At 38.4% G+C, this 22225-nt stretch overlaps 1 protein-coding gene across 2 annotated transcripts in view; it reads left to right on the forward strand.

Moving 5' to 3' along the window:
* Nucleotides 1-357: 357 nt before the first annotated feature.
* Nucleotides 358-22225, forward strand: part of METAP1D (methionyl aminopeptidase type 1D, mitochondrial) — a 67652-nt gene continuing 45784 nt past the window's right edge. Inside the window, exon 1 of one of the 2 annotated variants that reach the window (XM_039855253.1) lies at nucleotides 358-470. In XM_039855253.1, coding sequence (XP_039711187.1) covers nucleotides 431-470 — 40 coding nt within the window. In that variant the 5' untranslated portion in view covers nucleotides 358-430. Of the gene's footprint in view, nucleotides 471-832; nucleotides 978-22225 lie in introns of those variants that run through there. The other variant, XM_039855256.1, reaches the window with a different exon arrangement.

Genomic DNA, 22225 nt, shown 5'->3' on the forward strand with positions numbered 1-22225 from the left:
ATGGCAAACGATGCAAAGTGCTATGTTGAACGCTAGATTGTGCTTTATTTTTTCCTCCCAACTTCACGTTTCCATGCACCAAAATGTTGATGCTACAAATACTGGATGCCACGCTTACCTGACCGGCTTCTTCCATCCCACCTGGGCGCGGGGGCTCAGCGCGAACTCGCGAACCGCGGCTGGAGCCCGCCTCTCGCGGCCGTAGCCGGCTCAGCGGGCCGCGGGTTCCCTCGCCGGCCCCGAGGACAGAGCCGTTCCGCCGCCGGAGCTCCCGCAGTCAGCCCCCTGCGCGCACGCGCGCTCCCCTCGGGCGGTCTCGGTGCCTCCGGTCTTCGGCGCCTCCGGTCTTCGGCAAGGCTGCGACTGGACAGCTCAGGAGGGAGGGGCGGGGCGGCGAGCGAGGATTTGCGGCCACGTGACCTGCGCCAACATGGCGGCGCCCAGCGGCGTCCACCTGCTCGTCCGTGGAGGTAAGCACGTGGATGACAGCACCGTGGGGTTCTTACCGTTGCCTACTAGCTGTGCATTAGGGTTCAAAAGGATACACATTCCCGCTCAGACATCTCGGCGCACACGAATGTACTTTCAGATACTCCGGACACGCTCAGGCACACTCGATGACACATTGACACGCCGCAGGAACAAACAACACATTTGTTTACTGGTTACTCGCCTAGACCACGACACTGCGTGGCATCTATTCTCAGGCACTCCTTGAGATGTTTGGGACGTTTTCTGAAGTTTTCTTCCCCTACCTCAATTGTATAATTAGCGTTGCAAACTTATTTATTCTGACCGCGGAGCGATAAAACCGTGGTAACTCTGAAATGCGCTTGCACACCCCGTTGCCGTAGAGAAGGCAACTTGTGTCTGTTGTAACGATACAACACGTCTTTTGAGGAACTTGCAAAATGTGACTGTTTTCTTCCAGTGATTTAAGGTTAAGAAGAAGAGAAGTTATGTCTGGGTAGCTCTCAGTAAGTGTTATCTTTGTGTGCATGGTGAGATTTTAGTAAATGTACAAATGCTTTTGCAACTGACTTAAGAAAATATTTGTTGGATTTGAACTAGTTTCTGAATCTTTGTTGGAAAGAACTAGGAAGTTGTTTCAAGGATGGGGAAAGGGGAACTAACATAGTTTGACTACTTAGATGTCAACAGCCCTGCGAGGTAAATATTATTTTCATAGTCAATAGCCACCATTTATTAAGTGCCTTCTAAGTACTTGATGGTGTGTTAAGGACCTTACCTATGCTAGCTACCTTTAAAAACCCAAATGAGTTAGCCGTTATTCCATGATCGCGGGTGAGAAAAGTGAGGCAGAAAGGTTAAATAATATAACTAAGTTCACACAGATTGTAAGGGGCAAAATGGGCATGTGAACATGAATTTGATTTTTTTTTTTTTTAAATGCTCATTCCTCTGCACTGAGCGGCATGGTCTCTCCATAGAAATGTAATTTTGAATTGTGTGTCAGATTTACTGGAGATTATTAGAAAAAAAGAGGTTAGAGTGGAGGAAAGGAAGAAATCTAAAAAGAAGTGTTTGAAGTTAAAGCTGTATAGCCATGAGAGAGAGGAAGGAAGCTGGTGGAAGTAAACACTTAGACCTAAGCGTTATCCTGTTGTCCTTCCACAATTCACGTGGAGGGAGCCGAAGCTGTGCGAGGAGGTGGAGCAGACTGCTGGCAAGTGCAGCAGAAAGTCTAAGAAAGGCACAGTTGGTGTGTGTGTGAAGTAGTTTGGCCTTTCAGAGGGCCATGTGGCAATGTGTATCAAGATGTAAGGTATATATATACCTTTTACCTAACAATTATGCTTTTAGGAATTTAGTATAAGAGAACAACAAGATGAGCATGCAAAGATATATGAATAAAATGAAATGTTATAATAATAATAAAAATTGGAAATATTGGACAGAATCTGAAATGTCCACTGGTAAGAGAATGGCTAAATAAATTATGGTTCATGGAGTGCTATGCAGCTATTAATAAAGATGACATAGATGTACTGTAGACTTAAATAGTTATTAACATATACTGAAAAGGCAGGGTATAAAACAGTATCTCACGTATGTAAAATTACATATCTTTGTTTTCTTATGTGTATGTATGCACAGAGAACTCTAAATGATGTTTACCCAGATGTTCATAGCTGGTGTACTAGATGGTGAGATTGGATTGATTTTTATTTTCTATGTACTTGATGTGTTTGAATTTCATACACTGAGCAGATAGCCTTTTTGTTATCCAAAGCGGTAACTTTATTTTTTTTACTTAAAAAAAATTTTTTTTAAAGAAAGAAATACAAAAGGCATTAAATGTTTGACTGGGGCAAGACCCAGGGGGAAAATGTCCTTTACTATGCATATACTCTGTAACAAAGCAAAATGTCTGTATAATTTGTAATATAAGAAAGGATCATCTTCAAGATTTCCATGAAAACCGTAAATGGAAATTACTTATATAGACTCATTACTATAATTTAAGATGCATATAATGCCACTAATATTTTATTTTTTATTTTAACAAATGTAAAAAATATTTATAAATGCTTCTGTTTATTTATGACTCTAAGGCCATTGATTCTTCCACTGAGAATCTATGGTGGTTACCATAGTGGTTTTTCAAAAATTTAACCTCTAGGTAGGGGAGGGGCTATTGTACATCACGAATTAAGTGCTTTAAACTTTTCTCAACTGACCTGAGATCCTTACTATCTTGTATAGCTTATGTAGGAAGTGTATCCTCAGTTTTGCCACACCAACTTAGAATTAAATTTGGGGATGCAGTCCATGTGTGATTTGGAAAATGCTAATATTAATAAGGAGCCTCCTGTGACTTAAACCGTTTTATATTGCTAGCCAGAGAATGAAAATGAATTTTTGCCATATGATTGATATTTGTTAATAGATATCTTTCAACTGTATTATAATATGGCTTGTTACTATGTAAATTAAGACATACTTAATCAAATCTTGGCCCTAAAGTCCCGGAAGTCAGATGTTTCCCTAAAGCCATGTTTGCTCCTAACGTTTTTCCTCTATTTGAAACAGTGCTCTATAACACAGCTCCTGTCTGTCATTGAAATTATGAAATTTCAGTGCATAGTACAGGACATGTAGACCCTCAATCATGAATACTCTGCAGTCATTTAAAAAAAATGATATTCACCTGTATTTGTTGACATAGAATGATATCTACAACATATATTATTTGGAAAAAGCAAGTTTAATAATAGTTTTATTTTTCATAATCAAGTGCTGATATCTCCATGTGTATGTCTAAGTGTGTAAAGTACTTACTAATATATATATATTTATATAGAGAGAGAGAGTGAGAGAGAGAGAGGGAGGAAAGAGGAGAGGAGAGAGAAAATGGTATTTACTTAAATATTCAGTTTTTATGAAATGGTCCCTTTCCCCAAGTATTGGAAATCTTTGAAAATGTAGGTTAGGTGTTACATATCTTAGTCAATGTAACATATCTGGCAAAGATGGGAGGAGAATAATATGTGTGCAGAACTTTGAACATTTTATTTTTTGAGTTAAAACAACTTTTTCTAGTAGAGATTGGATTTCCTTTTAAGCTTTTGAGTATAGAGAATTTCCAACATACACAAAAGTAGAGAAAACAGTACATTAAACTCCCACATACTCATCACCTAGTTACAACAATCACCAATTTATGGCCACTTCTGTTTCATCTTTGTCCCTAGCAACTTTCCCTCCCCCAAGCTGGATTATTTTGAAGCATATCCCAGCTATCATAATTTCAACTGTAGATTTGTTATTTATATCTAAAAGAAAGGGAGTCTTTTTAAAATAATTTTTTTATTTTTCAGTTACAGTTAGCATACCTGTACATGTCGTACAGGTATATGACATGGTGATTGGACATTTATATAGTACCCATCTGATACCATACATAGTTACTACAATATTATTGACTATATTCTTTATGCTATACTTTACATCCCCACGACTATTTTGTAACTACCAATTTGTACTTTTTAATCCCTTCCCCTTTTCACCCCCCAACCCTCCTCCCATCTGGCAACCATCGAAATGTATCTGAGTTTGTTTCTGTTTTGTTTATTTTTATCTTTAGATTCCACTTGTAAGTGAAAATCATATGGCATTTGTCTTCCTTTGTCTGACTTGCTCCCCTCAGCACAATACCCTCTAAGTCAATCTGTGTTGTTGCAGATGGCAAGATTTCATGTTTTTCATGGCTGAGTAATATGACAGGATGCCTTTTTTATTTTATTCATATATTGTACTTATCAGCTCTAGAATTTCCATTTGGTTCTTTTCTTATAGTTTCCATTTCTCTGTTGAGATTTCCCAGTTCACTCGTTATGTCCATGTTTTCCTTTAAGTACTTGAATATACTTATTTATAATAGCTGTTGTAAAGTCCTTATTATTAATTCTGTCATCTGGGTGATCTCAGGGTCTGTTTCTGTTTTCTTGACTGCTCTTTTTTTTCTTGATTGTGGATCACATTTTTATGCTTCTTCATTTGTTATCTAATATGTAATTGTATATGTTACATAATGGATAATACCTTGTGGATAATATATTTTTTCCTTTAAAATATGTTTTAAAGAGTTTTGTTCTGGCAGACAGTTAAATTACTGGCAAATCTTTTTGATTCTGCCAGGCTTGGTTTTATTCTTTATTTTAATGTTAGTCCTAGAGTGTAACCCTTACTCAAGTGCAGAGATCAGCAATTTTTTTCTGTAAAGGGACAAATAGTAAATATCTTAGGCTTTTGTGGGCTGCACAATCTCTACTGCAACTACTCGACCTTGCCAATATAGTGCAAAAGCAGCACAGACAATATATAAATCAATGAGCATAGCTATGTTCCAATAAAATTTTATTCACAAAAATAGACAGTGAACCAGATTTGGCTCACAGGTCTTTATTTGCCCACCCTTGCTCTGCCAGTGCATGGTTCTTACTCCTCAGGTGTGGTCTTTCTAAGGTCTCAGTTGAATGTCTGTGGGGCCCAGTGAAGTCTGTCTACTCTGGTTGTGCTGGATCTGTGACTTCTTTCAGTGTTGCAACCACTGGAATCTCTCTACTCAGCTCTCAGCCTGCAGCAATTGTCTGGTGATCTTGTGCCTCTTTTCTAGTACCCTGCCACACAAATTCCAGCTGCTTCGACAGCCAGGTGTCTGCTCTCTGCCTCCCTAACTAAGCACTGAGGTACTGTGCATGGCTTTGGCTCCACCTACAATGCCACAATTGGGATGGTTTCCTCAGGCAGAATGCTGGGGCCAAACTGGGCTCATCTTGTGTATTTGTTCACTCTCAAGGTTCACCGTCCTGCACTGTTCAATACCCAATGCCAAAAAATAGCTCCTTCATGTTTTGTCTAGTTGTCTAGTTGTTAACAGCAAGAGGGAATTCTAGTGCCAGTTATGCCAACATGGATAAAAGATGATGCTATTTTTTTTTTAAACTATACATTTATTTTTCCTTCTTTCTTGCCCACCCTCCACCCTCGGCCTGAAATTTATTTATTGAAGCAATTGGTTAGTTAATCTGCCCTATGGAACATTCCATATTCTGGATTCTGCTGATTATATGTCCAATGGGGTCATTTAAAAAATGTTCCTCTGTAAACTGACAGATCTAAGGCCTGGTTTGATTTAGGTTAGACTTTTTTTGTCAAGAATACTTCAAAAGGTGTTGCTTTTTGTGATGTTAGTGGTTATTGGTGATTATTACCTGGCTCCTTTAATTCATTAGTAGTTAGCAAAATGATAATATTTTAATTTGATTATACCTCCTTCATTCATTAGTTAGAAAATGTCTACAGAGAGAAATTTTCTCATCAAATATTTGATTCCAAGACCTCATCTTGGAAAGGAAAATTAAATGCTTGATTTGTTCTCTTTATTTACCAATTTTTAAAGTACAGTTGTTCTCCCTTATCTGTGGTTTCAGTTACCCTTGGTCAGTTATGGTCCAAAATGTTAAATGGAAAATTCCAGAAATAAATAATTCATAAGCTTTAAATTACATGAAGTTCTGAATAGCATTATGAAATCTCCCATCATCCTACTCTGTCCCGCCAGGATGTGAGTCATCCCTTTGTCCAGAATATACACATTCTACACTACCCACCCAGTAGTCACTTAGCAGTGAGGCTACTAAATGTATTAGACCTGTTATCAGAGAAAGGGGGTGAGGTGGGGAGAGAAACCACATATCTTATAATTGTTCTGTTTTATTTTTAGTTGTGTTAACCTCTTACTGTGCCTAATTTATAAATTAAACTTTATCATCGGTATGTATGTAGGGAAAAACATAGTATATATAGGGTTTGGTACTATTCACAGTTTCAGGTATCCATTGGGGATCTTGGAACATGTCTCCCACAGATAAGGGGTACTACTGTAACGGATTTATCCTCCAAAAGTGACCAATAGATTGTTTAGAATCAAATAGATTTATTTTTAATTTTGTATCTACTTCTTTAATTTTCTGAAAGTGTATGAAAGGTTCATGCAGTATTGAAATATAATTCTAAAACAGGATTATAAGATTCAAGATAGAAGAGCAAAAGCTATTGATGGAAGTAGCATTTTAAAAAATGAATTTAGAGAATTCCTCTTACAACTTAGAGTAGATTGTAGGGTAAAAAAGGATTGAACATACTCCAGAGTTTGTTGTAAGTTGAGTCCCAAAGTATTATTCATATTAGAGAAATGAGATGTCAGATCTTGTGCTAAGAATAAATATGCTTCTTATTATCCCAAGGGTGATTGTATATAAGATGAAAAGGCAACTGGGTAAAGATCTGATTTTGGATCCTCCTTCTACATCTTATCACATGAATTAAAGTAACTTAATTTTCCACTCAATTTTGCTATGAACCTAAAACTGCTCTAAAAATTAAGTCTATTGAAAACAACTTAATCTTTCTGAATTTCACTTTCTTCATCTGTTAGAAAAAAAAGTAGAGGGTATAAAATTATCTAAGTCAAAAGAAAATTAAGTGAGAGAACTTATGAAAGTGCCTTGCATTAGAAATGTCACTTTCCTTTTCGCAGTTCTCCACTGGTTAAAGCAATCACAAGGCAGCCCAGATTCAGGGGAAGGAACGCGGAATCCCTCTTGGTGGGATGTATCAATGAATGGTGACATCGTAAGGCTGTTTTCCGAATGCAGTGGGAAAGGGAGAATGAACTCCCCAAATATGTGCAACATTTTGTCTATATGAGCACCTTCCTGAAGGAAAATATGCCTGGCTTTTTTATTAATTTCTCAAAGTAAGATGTGATTGAATAAAAATAGCATCTCCCTTAGAATAGCAAAGTTGATACTCCTCCCATCAAGAGGTTGGATCTGTATCCCCTCTCCTTGAATGTAGGCTAATGACAGCTTCAACTGAAAGAGAATGGAGGAGGTGATGCTGTGTGACTTTCAAGGCTGTCATAAAAGGGGATGCAGCTTCTGCCTTCTTCACTGGAACAGCCATGAGGTACCATGTAAGAAACCCAACTACCCTGGGGCTGCCATGTTGTGAAGAAGCCAAGCCACGTGGAGAGGCTACTTGAAGGTGGTCCAGTCAGGAGACCTAGTCTTTGAGCCATTCATTGCAGGCACCAGACATGCGAATGAATGAGCCTTTACTTGATTCCAGCCCTCAGCCATCGAGTCATCCCCAGCCTTCAGGTCTTCCTGACTAAAGACCTCAGAGATCATGTTGCCTCAGACATTCATTTCCGAACTCCTGACCCAAACAATCCATGACCATCATAAAATTATTAGGGTTTTTTTTTTTTTTACACTGTTGGATTTTTGGATAACTTGTTACACAGCAATAGTAACTGCAACAGTATATAATCCTACTATTTCAGTGGAAAACCTAAAAAATCACTTGTAGGGAGTAAATGCAAGCAGTAATAAAATGTCTCCTGCAAAACTTGGAGTCACCTCACCCAACAAAGTATGGCTTTTCACTAGGTATTTATAATTATTTCATAGTTTAGATGAATTTTTATCAATCTGGAGTTATTTTTATCCTAAGTGATATTACTTAGTATCATAGCTGACATTCCACCTTTATCAGGTTTCAGGGAGAACTGAGGTAGAAAGTTAACCCAAGGTCAAATTTGTTAATAGAGAAATATCCATGGAGAAAAGCAAAGTAGCAATATTAATATTGGACAGAATAGTATTGAGGGCGAAAAACATCGGTTAGAACAAAGAGGTTAATGGACCTTTTCTCTCTCTACACTCACTGTCCCCTTAATGATCTCATCAGTCCCATGACTCTAAACATCATCCATTAAGCTGTTGATTCCCATACTAAATCCCCCAGCCAAGACTTTTCTCCTAAATTTCAGACCCATACATCCAAGTGCCTACCGAATATTGCCACTTCGCTGTCTAATAAACATCCTCAAAATCAACATGTTCAAAACTCCAAAACTGGACTTCTAATCTCTTCCCTAAAATTTGCTCCTCTCCAAACACTTCCCTAGTTTAGTTGATGGTAAGTTTGTCCTGTCAGTTTCTCAGACCATAAACCTTCAAATCGCCCCCCAATTCCTTTCTCTCACTCTGTATCTAATCTGTCAAATCCTGTTGAATCTAGCTTTAATGTATACCTAGGATGTAGACATTTGTCACCCACACTATCACCACCCTGAGTTGAGCCACTGACATATCTTACCTGGATTATGGCAATAACTCACTACTGGTCTTTCTGTTTCTACCCTTGCCTTCATTTATTCAGTTCTCAACACAGCAGCCAGACTGATCTTTGAAAAATGTAGGTCAGATCATGTCATTCTTTTGCTCAAAACTGATTTCACTCAGAGTAAAAGCCAAAGTCCTTATAATGTCCTATAAGGCCCTAGTGACAGTACTTAACACATTCTTCACAAGGAGAAGAATTTTCATTCGTGTTGTTTCCTAGTATATACCAAGCACCTAGAATAATGCCTGGCATATGATAAGCATTCAATAAAGATTTTTGAATGAATGAATGAAAAGTGGCTAGTTCATGATGATACAATAAAGTTATTAACAATGAATCTTTATAAATCAAATAACATGTTAAAATACATAAGCAAAAGCGGTTAGAAATAAAAGGAAAAAATGAGTAAAACCACAATCATAGTGGTAAACTTTAGCATTATTCTAATTCAGCAGTTCAAGTAGTCATACTAAGGTTTCTGAAGTTCAGAATGTTGTAATTAGTAATTTTGATTTAATATTAAGTTTTATACCTTGTATTAAAGTTTTTTTTACAAATATACATGAAGTAGGATAAAACTTGATAAGTTATACCACTAAAAACCTCAGTAAGTTCTAGAAAGAAAAATCGTGTAAACTGCATTTTCTCATCACAAAGCAATCGTGCATGAATTAATGGAGAGCAAGACCTGACCCCAGTGTTAGAGAAACACGAAAAGCACCTAGGTGGTGGAGGATGTGCCATTAAAACTGCACTCGACTTGGAATACTCAGTTCTTGTTCTCCATGAGTTCATAGTCCTTTATGGAAATCAGACATGTAAATCAGTTATTACAATAGAGTAGGATAGATGCACAGAGGTAAGCAACCAGTGCAATGGGATCATCACAGGAGGAGAAGACTGAGCTGAGTCCTCCTGTGCAAGGAGGGCCTGGTGAGATGAAAGAGTCTAGAGGCAGAGACAGCCTCTTGTCCAAGGGCAGGGAGAGTAGTGAGAGCTTTCTGGGCCTCTGCCATGTCATATGGCAGGTAACCAGAGTGAGAGCTAGGAAGTAGCCAGAGGGGAGGTTGGAGATAGCTACTTTCAGCAGTAGAATATACAAGACTTAGGGACCACCTGAATGGGACAGCTGAGGCATGTGTGTGAGAAGTGGTGAAGATTCCAGACTCCTACTCCCTTAGGGTTGGAGGAAATGATAGATGTGCATGCAAATGATAGATTTTCAGGTGGGAGAAAGGACAGCAAATTGAAGAAACCCTTCATTCCCCAACGATTTCTATTTCTTTCTGTACATTTTTGCAGAGATTAGAGATAAAACGAGGTAGGGCATCGGGAAATCGGAGAGAAAACTGATAAGGGATAATAGAAGAATTGTCCTACACTGCTGAGATCCAAGTGAAATTAGAGACAGTATGTTTGTAGTGGCCCCATTCATTGCTACTGTGTGATTTTCTCCAAATGGGCATCATCTTGTGTGTGTAAAAGAATGAGGGTAGGTAGTTGGATTGATTGGAATTTTCCAGATGGATGCTCAGGAAAGATGAGGGAGTAAGAGAAGTGGGGTTTGGCAACAGGGGCATTAAATTAATTAATTCTTGAGTCGACTCTACGCTGGAAGTTTCCCAAGGACATGGACCTTGTGTATATTGCTGTTTCTGGGTCTATTATTATTACAATGAGTAATCTAGAATATAGGATTAAAAAGAGAAGAGGCTGATAGTTTGGGAGGGGGAGGAGTTGTCCTAAGATGAGAATTATCAGCAAGATCAAAGAACAGGTATAGTGGGAATGAAGAGAGAGAACTGAAAGGTTTGGGGGTAGCAGGCTGGAGTCTTCTGAACTGAGTTCTATAGTTTTTAGTTTAATTGGAGAAAGAAGCCTCATACATATAACAATGCAAAACAGTATAATAGTGCTCTGAGAATAAGAGGAAGGAAAGATAATTTGGGGCTGGAGTGATCACAGAAGAAATGAGAGTTGAATTGGGCCTTGAAGGCTGAGTAAGATGGTCAGCAGAGAGGCTGAGCAGTGGGGGAGGTGACATTCCTAAGGGGATTAGGCACGGCAATGGTGGGAAAACCATGTGGATATAGGAAAAGTCAAGACATGTTTAGAGGGTTCTGGAATAGTGGGTTTGGCTGGACCTGAGAGTTTGTGTGGGGGAGTTTTAGGAAATGAAGATTAATAACACAAGTTAGGGTCAGGTCATGGAAAACCTTGAAGGCCAGTTTAGAGTTTATCTTATAAGCAGCAGAAACTGCTGAAGTTTTTGACAAAAAAGTGAAATGGTGTCTCCATTTTAATCTGCTGGTGGTGATATTCTGGAGGTATTGGACAGGGAAAACCATTGTAGTCAGTTAGGAGGTGGTGGCAGAAACAAAGTGATAGGGGCTTGAATTGGTGCCATGACTACAGGATGAGAAGGGAGAGATGGATACAATGATACAGAAGTAAAATAATCAGGACCCGGTAGTTGGAAAGGGGACCCAAGGAAGGAGAGGAGCTGCCAAAGCAGAAGAGAAGGGGTTAGCAGAAACGGATAGCCTAGTCAGGAAGAGTCTCAGGAGGAAGTTTCAGGATGATTCCATAAAGGTCAGTGAATTTGGCCACTAGGAAAGCCTAATGACTTAGACCAAAATTTTAGCAGTGGAAGAAATGGATGAAAAGTGATGGTGGTGAGAAGTGTCTGGGTTTTTGGTTCTTTTTAAATAACAACTTTATTGAGATGTAATTCATAGACCATACAATTCACTTATTTAAAGTGTACAATTCAATGGTATTTAGTATATTCACAGAGTTGTGCAACCACTACCACAATCAATTTTATATTTCATCGCCCTCAAAATAAACCTTTTACCCATTAACAGTCACTCTCCAAACCCCCATCCCCACTAGTCCTCAGTAACTACTAATCTACTTTCTGTCTCTATAGGTTTCCTATTCTGGACATTTCAGATAAATAGACTCACACAATATGTGGTCTTTTGTGACTGCCTCCTTTTACTTAGCATGATTTTTTCAAGGTTCATCCATGTTGTAGGATGTATCAGTACTTCATCCCCTTTTATTGCCAAATAAGATTTCATTGTACGGATACATCACATTTTGTTTATCTGTTCACCAATTGTTGGACATTTGGGTTAGTTCCACTTTTTGGCTTTTATGAATAATGCTGCTGTGAACATTTATGTACAAGTTTTGTGTGGATGTATGTTTTATTTGTTTTTAAATAGAGGCCCTGGCTATTTTTACAAGCAGAGGGAAGAAAGGAAATTGGTAAAGAATAAGGACCACTGGAAGTCCTGGAGATCAGGGTCTTCGGGGAGAGAGGGCAGACCTGAGAGGTGGGAAGGAACAGGAGGAGAAGAAGGGGGGAAGTTCCCCTTGGCAGTGGGGAACGTGTCTCTACCTCTGAGAAAAGAGTGAAGGAAGAGTGGCAATTTCTTTTTCTAGGAATGAAAATACTTAAAAAAATATATTTTCTGATTATAGAAGTATTACAAAGGCTATATAACAGTGTCTACGATTGTGGATTCTCAAGACAGGCTTCTTTGGGTTTGAATCTTGATGCTGCTGCTTACCAGTTGCACAACCTTGAACATGTTAGTTAACCTATTTAAGCTTTGATTTCTTCACTTTTAAAATGGGGACCAGACAATAACTACCTTAGTGGGTTATTATGAGAATTAAAGAAATAATGCCTGTGCAGCTGTATCAGTTACCTATCGCTGTGTAACAAATTTCCTCAAACAGCAAACACTTACTATGTCACAGTTTCTGAGGGTCAGGTATTTGGACATGGCTTAGCTGGGCGCCTCTGGCTCATGGTCTCTCATGAAGTTACAGTCGAGCTGTTGGCTGGAGCTGCAGTCATCTCAAGCTTTGACTGAGGCTGGAAGACCCTCTTCCAAGCTCATGCCCATGGCTTTTGGCAGGCCTCAGTTCCTTGTGGAGACTTCACTTTCTTGCCACCTGTGTGAGAGAGAGAGAACCAGAGTACCCACAACAGAGAACAATCTTTTTTAACCTAGCCTCAGAATTGACTTCCTTGCCATGTGCTATGAATCACACAGACCAGCACAGCGTGGGAGACCAGGGTGTGTGAATGGCAGGAGGCTGGGTCATTGGAGACCATCTTGGAGGCTGGCTGCTATAACAGCTTTTAGCACAGTGCACAACACAAAATAAGCCCTTGATAACTATTCATAGTGATACTATTATGACATTATAGAAATGTATAAAGAAGAAAGTAAAAGTTACCCATGGTCTCACCATAGACATTTTTAAATGATTTTCCCCCTTAAGGAGGGCTACTAGTAATACGATCGTGATTTTTAAAAGTTTCTACCCATCCATAAAACAAAGCTTGTTAATTACCAAAATATTAACTTAGAAAAATTAACTTTCAAAATCCTTTTATCTCTCACATTTGGAGCCTATATTTCACACTTTTGCTTATTCTTCTATTCAGCATTGTGATAATTCTGAATTTGGGGCATCACATATCCTGTCTCTGTCATCAGTGAGATTATGATTTTCCTATAAGATCAAACAGAAATAGGTCAGGGATAAAAAGAACACCCTCGCCATACTCTGCGCCAACTGCTAAAAACCAGCCCCTCTAGGAATTGCTATTGCAAAAGACAGCTCCTCTCTGTGGTCTTGTCATTTCTCTCCTACTTTCTGCTCTGAATAGCAGCTGTTCAGGGCATTGCTGAGCGCAGGGCTGCTGCAGTCCGAAAAGTGAGTGAGCGATACAGCAGAAGGCTGGGGCGTTAGGGAGGTGCTGTTCTCAGGTGACACAGTGAGTAAGTGTGAGACACAACAGACAGCTAGATAGCAGTATGATTGCCTGTTGAGAAGTGTGAGAAAGATTATCAATTACTTAGATTAAAAAAATGAAAGCCCTTGGATGTTTCTTTCACTAGTCACTTTTCAACAAAGCCTTTTAACTCAGGGGACAAGGAGACAGGGCACATTAAAAAAAATAAAATCACAGCTGCCCAGGAGTCTTACAAAGTCATTCTAGGTGGATTAGTACTTGCGCTAGCTTCTTTTATAAGGGTCAGAATAATTTTCTAATGTTGTTTTCTACTTTAATGTTACTGCTTTAATCATTAGACTATCACCAATTCCTTCAGGCAATAGGAAGTGATTGAAGATTTAATGAGACTCATATTGCTTATGCTTAAATGTTGATGACTTCCTGCATGCATATTAATCATTTCTGACCTTGATCTTAAATTCCTTCCCAATACAAATTCCCATTAAGCATAACTACTAGATGCCTCAATGTTCACCACATACCTGGTTTGTTTCCAAAAGTACATTAACTATAATGTTCAGTGTATGTCAGATTTTTCAGTACCCTTGTCTGATTTGTCTTCCAGTTCTTACTTGGACTATAAATCTAGAAAATTTAGAGAGAGAAAAATCAGCAACTCTAACAGGGGGTTTAGCCTAGTTTAAAAGGCTGTTCTGTTCAGTAGACCTTGAACATGCCTTAATTGGTTGTCTAGGTCAGTATGTCCAACTGGCAACTCTCAGACCACAGAGCGTTTCTGTGTGCGCTCCTGCTGTCGAGCAGCAGGACTCGGCCTGTCCTCTGCTTTGGCGGCCCCATCCTTTAGTTCAGCCCACCCCCTCCTGCCACGGAGGCCTGGGAAACCCTGGCTGGCCACCTGGTCTCCTCATGCCCAGCATCCACGCATCTGCACCCCCACCCTTGCCCCAATTATCTTCTCAGCCACCTTGGCAGATTTCCTGACCAACAGCCCTTTCCAGAACTAGGACCAGGACAGCAGTTGTTGGAGTGCGTGAGAGGAGAGGTGAGAGGGCCAAGGAGTCCGAGGGCAGACAAAAGTGGGAGCGAAGGAGTGTGAGAGAGAAAGGAGGAAAGGATCACATCAGTTGAAAAGAAAATAAGTATGGAAGAACTTGTAGATGAGGAGGTACGTATACACAGAGACAGAATGTGAGTGGGAGGAAGTAGGTAAAGCATTGAAGGAGCTTGTGTATAGTGAAGCCAGTCACCAAGATGAGAAACAAAAGAGGTAAATGTGCGTGTGAAAGAGGCCACATGTGAGAGATGAGAAGAGAGAACGGATAGCAAAACAGGAGCTCTGCTTGGCAGAACACGACTACGGGCGCATGCATCATTGGGATCAGGGATCAGGGTCTGACAAAGCATTTTTTTCAGATTTGTGAATATATTTATAACAACAAAAAAAATGTTGTTATAAAAAAGTTAAACCACAAATAGATATACCCATAAGAGAGTACATTACATTGAAGTTATTTTAAGATATCCCAAATGTGTAGTCATTTGATTCAGAAGCACAGCCTGCTTGCTGGCATGTTGATTGTTTTAAAATGTGGCTCATCTCAGCCAAGAAGTTGGACAGTGTTGATTTTGCTGACTTAAGTGCTTACCGTTTTTTAAAAAAACAAATAAGTGGGTAACTTTTAATTTTTTTTTGAATTAGATAATCTATGGATATCATTTAACTGAATAGGTGGGGAAATACTCATTTTGTGAAGTAGATTTTTCGTAATTAATGATCAAATCAGGGAATGCAGTTAGCATTAATATGATGGCCAGGGGAGGGAGGGAGCAATTGGGGGGATCGTTTTATGAACAATATAGATGTCTAACCAATGTACTGTATACTTGAAACTAATTTAAATAAATGAATTTATTTTAAAAAAGAAATTTAAAAAATTTTTATCTTTTAAGAACAATTTTTTTAAAATAGCCAGAAAATTTCACACTTTTTACTCAGTTATTTAACTCTATTTCTAAAAGTCTGTATTCAGAAAATAGCCAGAGATGCAAACAAAGACTTAGTTTCAAGGGTGTCTAGTACAGTGTCGCTTATATTATAATTCAGGAAACTGGAAACACCCTAAATGTCCAATAAAATAGAGGAATAATTAAGTAAATTCTGATACATCCATTAGATGAGAGCGTCTGTTGTACAGTCATTAAACTGCTTCCTCCAATTCATTGCAGTCAAGTGGTTTTTTTTAAAGTGTATTGGATCATTTCATTTCCCCTTAAAACCTTTCCTTGGCTTCCCATTGCACTACCATGACAATCCTGATCTCCACAGCCCACTGGCCTTATCTATCACCCCCAACTCTCCAGTCCTCCACTCCTGTCTACTGGCCTTCTTTTCAGGTGCTCTAATTCCCTAAGGCCTTTCCTCACTCTTGAACTGCTCTTCCCCAGGTCTTCATTAGCTAATTTTTGCTTGTTCTTGAGGTCTTAGCTTCATCAGAGGGATTTCCCGACCCTCCCTCTACAACCCACACACTCTACCTCCCACTGTACTCTCTCCCTGTGTTCTGTACTCACTTCATAAAACATATCACATGTTAATATCATGTTCTTTTTTTTGGTTGGTTTTTTAATGCCCAGGTTCCCTCCGGACTTTGTTGTTTTGCTCTCCTTTCTGAGAGAAACCCTCAAGTTTATTATCTGCCCTTCCAATTGAGGTTGTCATTTCTGTTATAATATTTTTAATCTCTAAGAATCTGTTTTGTTTCCTGAAAATTTTTAAAAATAGCATTTTGTTCTTATTGCATGGTTGCAGTATTTTTTGAGTATATTATTAATAGTTTTCTAGAAATTTTCTTCACTGTATATTCTGTTTCCTCTAAGTTTCTTTCTTTTATTTGATATTTATCTTTCATATAAGAGGCTTTCTCAGATATCTGGAAATACATCGTTGTTTGCTTCTAAATAAGAGTAGGGGATTTTAAAAGCCCAGGGGGCTCATGAAAGATAAGGAAAGACCAAGAAACTATCACAAGATTGTAGAAGACTAAGAATATTTAACTAATCACATTAAGGAATACTAGGCTGGATCCTAGAGCAGAGAAAAGGGCATTAGTGGATAACTGGTGAAATTCAAATAAGATCCATACTTCAGTTAGTAGTACTCTACTAATGTTGATATCCTAGTTTTGATGATAAAATCATGATTGTCTAAAATGTTAACATTAGGGTAAGCTGGCCAAAGGATGTATTGGAACTATCTGTACTTTTGTTTACCTTTGTACTATTTTCTGTAAGCATAAAATTATTTCAAAATCAAAGTAAAAACAAGACAAACAGTGGAAGCTCTGCACAAGTGAGGTGGGGAGCAGGTTGCTATGAGTCAGCTCTAAACCGTGAAGCAATCTGATTGGGCCATTATCCTAGAGAATCTCTTGTCACTATCTTTAGGTCATTTTTCCTAGATTGTTCAGAGTGCCCAGAGCAGGTTCTACTAATCTCCTGCTTGAAAGGTGAAGGCCTTTCTGCCAACATTCTGGAAGCTAAGTGGGAGGGCTGGAATTGGGGAGTGGATCTCAGCACTCAAGTATGTAACTGTTCACTTAATCCCCTGTATTTATCGTAGTACTCCACTCTCAACTCTTTCCGGTGTTCTCCAGTCAGAGACCTCTTTTATTCTCTCCTGAGAATAATTCCTTTGCCAGAAGGGTTGAGGGGCAGTCATTCCAATTTTTAGAGTGTGAGATCCAGGGACTTAGCTGTGTCTAAAAACAGATTTTCAACCACTCTTCTTTATTTAAGCTCAACTTCATCCTTACATCTAGAGAAGCCTGGTGCCACCACTTGGCTCCCAGAAATTCTCACTGCTATCCACTTCCTGAACAGGACTGTTTTCTTGGTTCCACTAAGCCATTTATGTCCCATCATCTGCTTTTCAGCTTCCAATCTTCCCCCCAACTTGCCTTGGTCTCCTCTCCTAGTTTCTCTGATCTTATGGGTTCATACCTTAATCTACAAGCGAGGCAATAAAAATAGATGATGCATGTTCAGTTTACCATCTTTTAAAAACAGGTTATTAGAAAACGTGTGCATGTGGGAAATAATAGAACTTTCATGCCATGATAGCAGCAAAGGTGATCAACTTGGCTTCATGACTATTGACAAATTTATGAGAACATAAGGACTCTAATAATGAATTGCAGTCAGAGTTTTAAGGATAATTCGTTATATTAAGATACAACAAATAAGGTTATTATATTTTTCCTTTATCTGCAATAAGAGGCTCTCTTAAGAGACATTTCCAAGTAGTGCAGAGGCAGGAACACAAGACTGTGTAAGGAATGGTAACTTCAGCTCTGGATGTAACTTAGCATGTGGCCTTAGCAGGTGTTTTAGTTGAGAGCCTATGGCTTCAGCTGCCACTCCTTTCTGATCGATTGATCGATCTATCATCTATCTATCTATCTATCTATCTATCTATCTATCTATCTATCTATCTATCTATCTATCTATCATCCATCTGTCTATCTAAATATCTATTCATTCCCCAAAGTTTTAAAGCTAGAGATTAGGCTGTCAATAATGGTTCCAAACTTCAGTGTGCATTAGAATCACCAGGAGGGCTTGTTGAAATATAGTTGAGCTCCACTCAACTCCCAATATATTTCTCATCAGTTTCCAAGTGATGCTAGAGTGAAGAATCACACTTTGAGAACCATTGCAATGTCAGTATGCCCAAAATGGAGTTCATCATCTTTGCCCCGAAAATCTGCTCTTCCTCTTTTCTTTGGGTTACTAACTCCAGCATTCATCCAGGGTCCTAGGCCAGAAACCTGAGGGAAGGGAAGAAAAGGTAATTCCTGGACTTCTCCATCTTACTCATCCCATACACAGCCACCATAGATGCTGTAGATACTGCAGATACTGCCTTCTGGGTGACTTTCCAGTCAGGCCCACATCGCTTGTCCCCTTCTGTACTACGATAGCCTTTTCCTTTATCTCCTTGCCTCTAATTTGCCCCCAACTGCAGCCCATTCATTCACCAGATATTTCTAAAATTTAAATATGATTCTGATTTTTATTTGCCCAAGTCTTTAATGTCATCCCCAAGTTTGTAAGATAAAATTTAAATGCTTTATTTTAGAACACAAAGCTCTTTATATTTTGAACCTCAACCTGCCTCTCAAATCAGTGGCAGACATCCTTCCCTCAGGCCATAGCACCTATAGATTTCAGAGACTATTCTCTGTGTGAAATGCATGTACCACTGCTGATCTTCATCTAGCAACACATTTCTGCTTAAACTTTAGAATTTAGCTCAAGTACACCTGCATTTAGATGCACCATTTTTGGGGTCCAGCAGCATCCAGATCACACCTCTAGTACTGTATTATAACTGTTAATTAATTTGTCATTTTTTCCCTTCTAAACAACCAAATACTTGAACATAGGGATTCTGAGTCAGTAGGTGTAGAGTGGGGCCTGAATCTGCATGTTCAACAAGCTCCTTGGGGGTTCTAAAGTCTCACAGCTCAGTTTTAACTGGTTTCTAAGGTCTCTTTCAACTCCAAAATATCAAGGCTTTCCTTCTTGGATTTTAACTGCTAATTTGAAGGGGTGGGGGTGGAGGTAACTTTTAGGTAGTTGATTAAAACCCGCCAAAAAAGCATATGTAATCTTCTTTCGTGCCTCCAATAAGATAGCTTATTATACTGACTAAGTAGATAAGTAGAAATAAGATAAATACCCTTACTTTCTTTAAGAGTGTTTCCTTAATTTCTTTAACTTTAATTTATTAACTCTTAAGGCTATTTATTGAGGGTTTGCTGTATGCCAGACACGGTTCTAGTTGTTTGGAGTATATCAAGGAACAAATCAGCAAAAATTCCCACCCTCAAGGAGCTTGCATTCATGGGCAATAAACACATACAATAAGTAAAACACAGAGTATTTTAGAAGGTAATAAGTACTGTGGAAAATGAAGTGGGGGTGCTTTGTTTTACTTTGTCAAGACTTAGTAATAAATTATTAGAGATAATAATTTATTTAATTTGAGCTATTTAAGTAACTGTACTTTAAATGGCAGATGTTAACCTGCACCCAATCAGAAGAGAGCTTGAGATTTGCCAAATCCAAGTTTGGTTTTCTTTTATAAAATTGACAATAACTGGCTTTCCCGTTATGTCAGTAGAAGAGAAATAGGTTAGGGAATTGCTTCCAAAGAGTCCTAAGTAAATTATATGAGCTAAAATTTTTACTACTATAAATGAAAAGGAAAATTGAATTAAGTCATAAACCAGCAAAAAGTTTATGTTTCATATTAATCTACATGGCTGATTTAATTTTATTGTTTTTTTTTTTAAAAAAAAACCTCTTTTTCCAAAACCTCTTTTCTTGTTTCCCAACTTCCCCATTTTAATTTTTTGTTTGTTTGGATTTTTTAAATTAAGTTTATTGGGGTAACATTGGTTAATACAATTATATAATTTTCAGGTGTATATTATTTCAGGTGTACATAATTTGACATCTATGTATTCTATTGTGTGATTACCACCCAGAGTGGATTTTCATATTTAGGTGACAAGTATCAGTCCTTTCAGAATTTATATGGAAGCCTCATGGTATGGATGAGGAAGCAAGCACAAGACATCAGCTTTTCCTATCTGGGCTGCTCAGAAGTAAGAGAAAACAGGCTGGTTCTGTGAGGAGAAATCACATCTCCATCTTTACTTTCAAATAACCAAATCAAAAGATCTAAGGTTTCAGTGTGAACAGTCTTAAAAATCAAATTAATATCACTTGCAGAATAAGCTAAAAGAGTGATAAGTATTGTTTTGCACAGCAGTTGAAATTGTTTTCAAAATCCTACCACAATAAAAGACTTTTCTTGCTCTCCTAAAAAACTAGAACTGTGTGGTAATTCTGATGACTGTGAGTTCCTGTAGGGTGTTTACACAAAGGTACTTACAAATGAAGAGTCATTTTTAGAGCAATTAGAGAAGGGCTAGACAGAGAATAGCCAGCTCGGGGACCTGGCAGGTCGAGGTTAAGGTTTATTGACAGGACAGGGTCAGGCGTCTGCTCCTCCACCATTGCCCTCATACCTGCCCTCCAGATACACCCAAGACCTCTGCAGGCCTCCGCTCCCTGCAATGGGCTAACCACCCCCCACCCCCAGCAGAATGTGGAGAAGAGAAAAAAGAAGAGGGGAAGTTCTCCTGAACGGTATTGAAATGCGAGTTCGAAACTATTTTTGTATATTTTTCTGGCCCAGAATTTGTGTCACTTTAGGAAGAAGAAATTTTAAAACATATAAAGAATTGTCTGTTCTTTCAGCTCTGTAGTTTGCAGTTATTGCATCCTGAAGAAAGAAATTGCCAGGCCTAAGTAGTCTTTTAATTTCATTTTTCAGTTTTGAGTTACAGGTTTCTGGCAAGATCCCTAACCACTACTGTTACCTGGTGGCGCCTATATTTCATCAAATTTAGACATGCAGACTACCTGGATCCAGGCCCAGATGAACTATTGTGACTGATAAACATGATCCCACTCTGCCCCCTTGCATGCTCCTGCTTTTCCCTTTAAGAGAATCTAAGACTTTGAGCCCCTAGGTCCCCAAGGGAGTTAAAGAAAAATGTGTTCCGGTATTCAGCATTCGAGTTTGCTCTGTGGTTTTCTGTGCTGCATCTCTGCTTGCCCAGAGGCTGGTGAACATCCCAGCAGCGTTCCCGCTTTCTTCATGTTGGTAATTAATGCAGGGAAAATTTTTTGTTTTTAATAAAAACAAGCAGAGACATCTATCAGTACCCACAGTCAAGGCAGAATTTGTTTGACATCTTGTGATTGCTGCTTACAAAAGGAATGACAGCAGTTATTAAACAAATAAGAAAAAAGATGCTGTTTATTGGTAGTTTTCAGGTATTCTAAGAATATCTTCATAACATCACTGCCTTTGCTTGCATGAGTAAAAAATAGTTGAATGAACAGAATCATTAATTTTTGAAATCTGGGTCGTATTAGATTTAGAATAATAATAAAAATTTAAATATTAAGCAAATGTATTATTTTTAGCTGTGTAATATACTAAGGGCTTTTCCTTCCATTAGAATATATTTCGAACATTTGTTTTTATGATTGCAGGGGGAGTATTAACATTCATTGTAATTAAACTTAATTGCATTTCCTAAGTGAATTATTTTTAGTCTCTTTTTAAAATGCATTTATGATTCTTTTTCTTTATAGTAGCTATTCCTTTAGATTTGCCTGGATAAAAGGTTATGGAAAAATTGTCTATTTGCTTGGAAACAGAAATTACAAACTTGATTTTAATTTAATTTAGAAGTGACATGAAATTTTGAAATGAAATTTTGGTATATAGTCAAATGGGAAAAGCATGAAACTAGTCAGGGTTTGACATTTTTATTCTCATGTCATGTTCATGTGATCTAAGAAAAGTAATCAATCTCTCTGTGGCCTAAGGTATCCTGCTTGACAAGTGTTACAATAATTTCAGTCCCACCTCACTAGATGATGTGGAAGCATAAGGTCACCTGTTTCCGTAGGTACTGGGGTTTGCTGGGTAGCGAGGAGAGGGAACTTCCCAAGATGTTGGTAATAATCTGTATCTTGATAGGTATTTGGTTACACAGGTGTATGCTTTTGTCAGAACTCATCAAATGATATGCTTAAGATTTGTGCATATCATAATATAGAAATTTTACTCAA

Source organism: Pteropus medius, unplaced genomic scaffold (genome assembly GCF_902729225.1).
Source record: "Pteropus medius unplaced genomic scaffold, Ma_sr-lr_union100, whole genome shotgun sequence".
NCBI lineage: Eukaryota > Metazoa > Chordata > Mammalia > Chiroptera > Pteropodidae > Pteropus > Pteropus medius.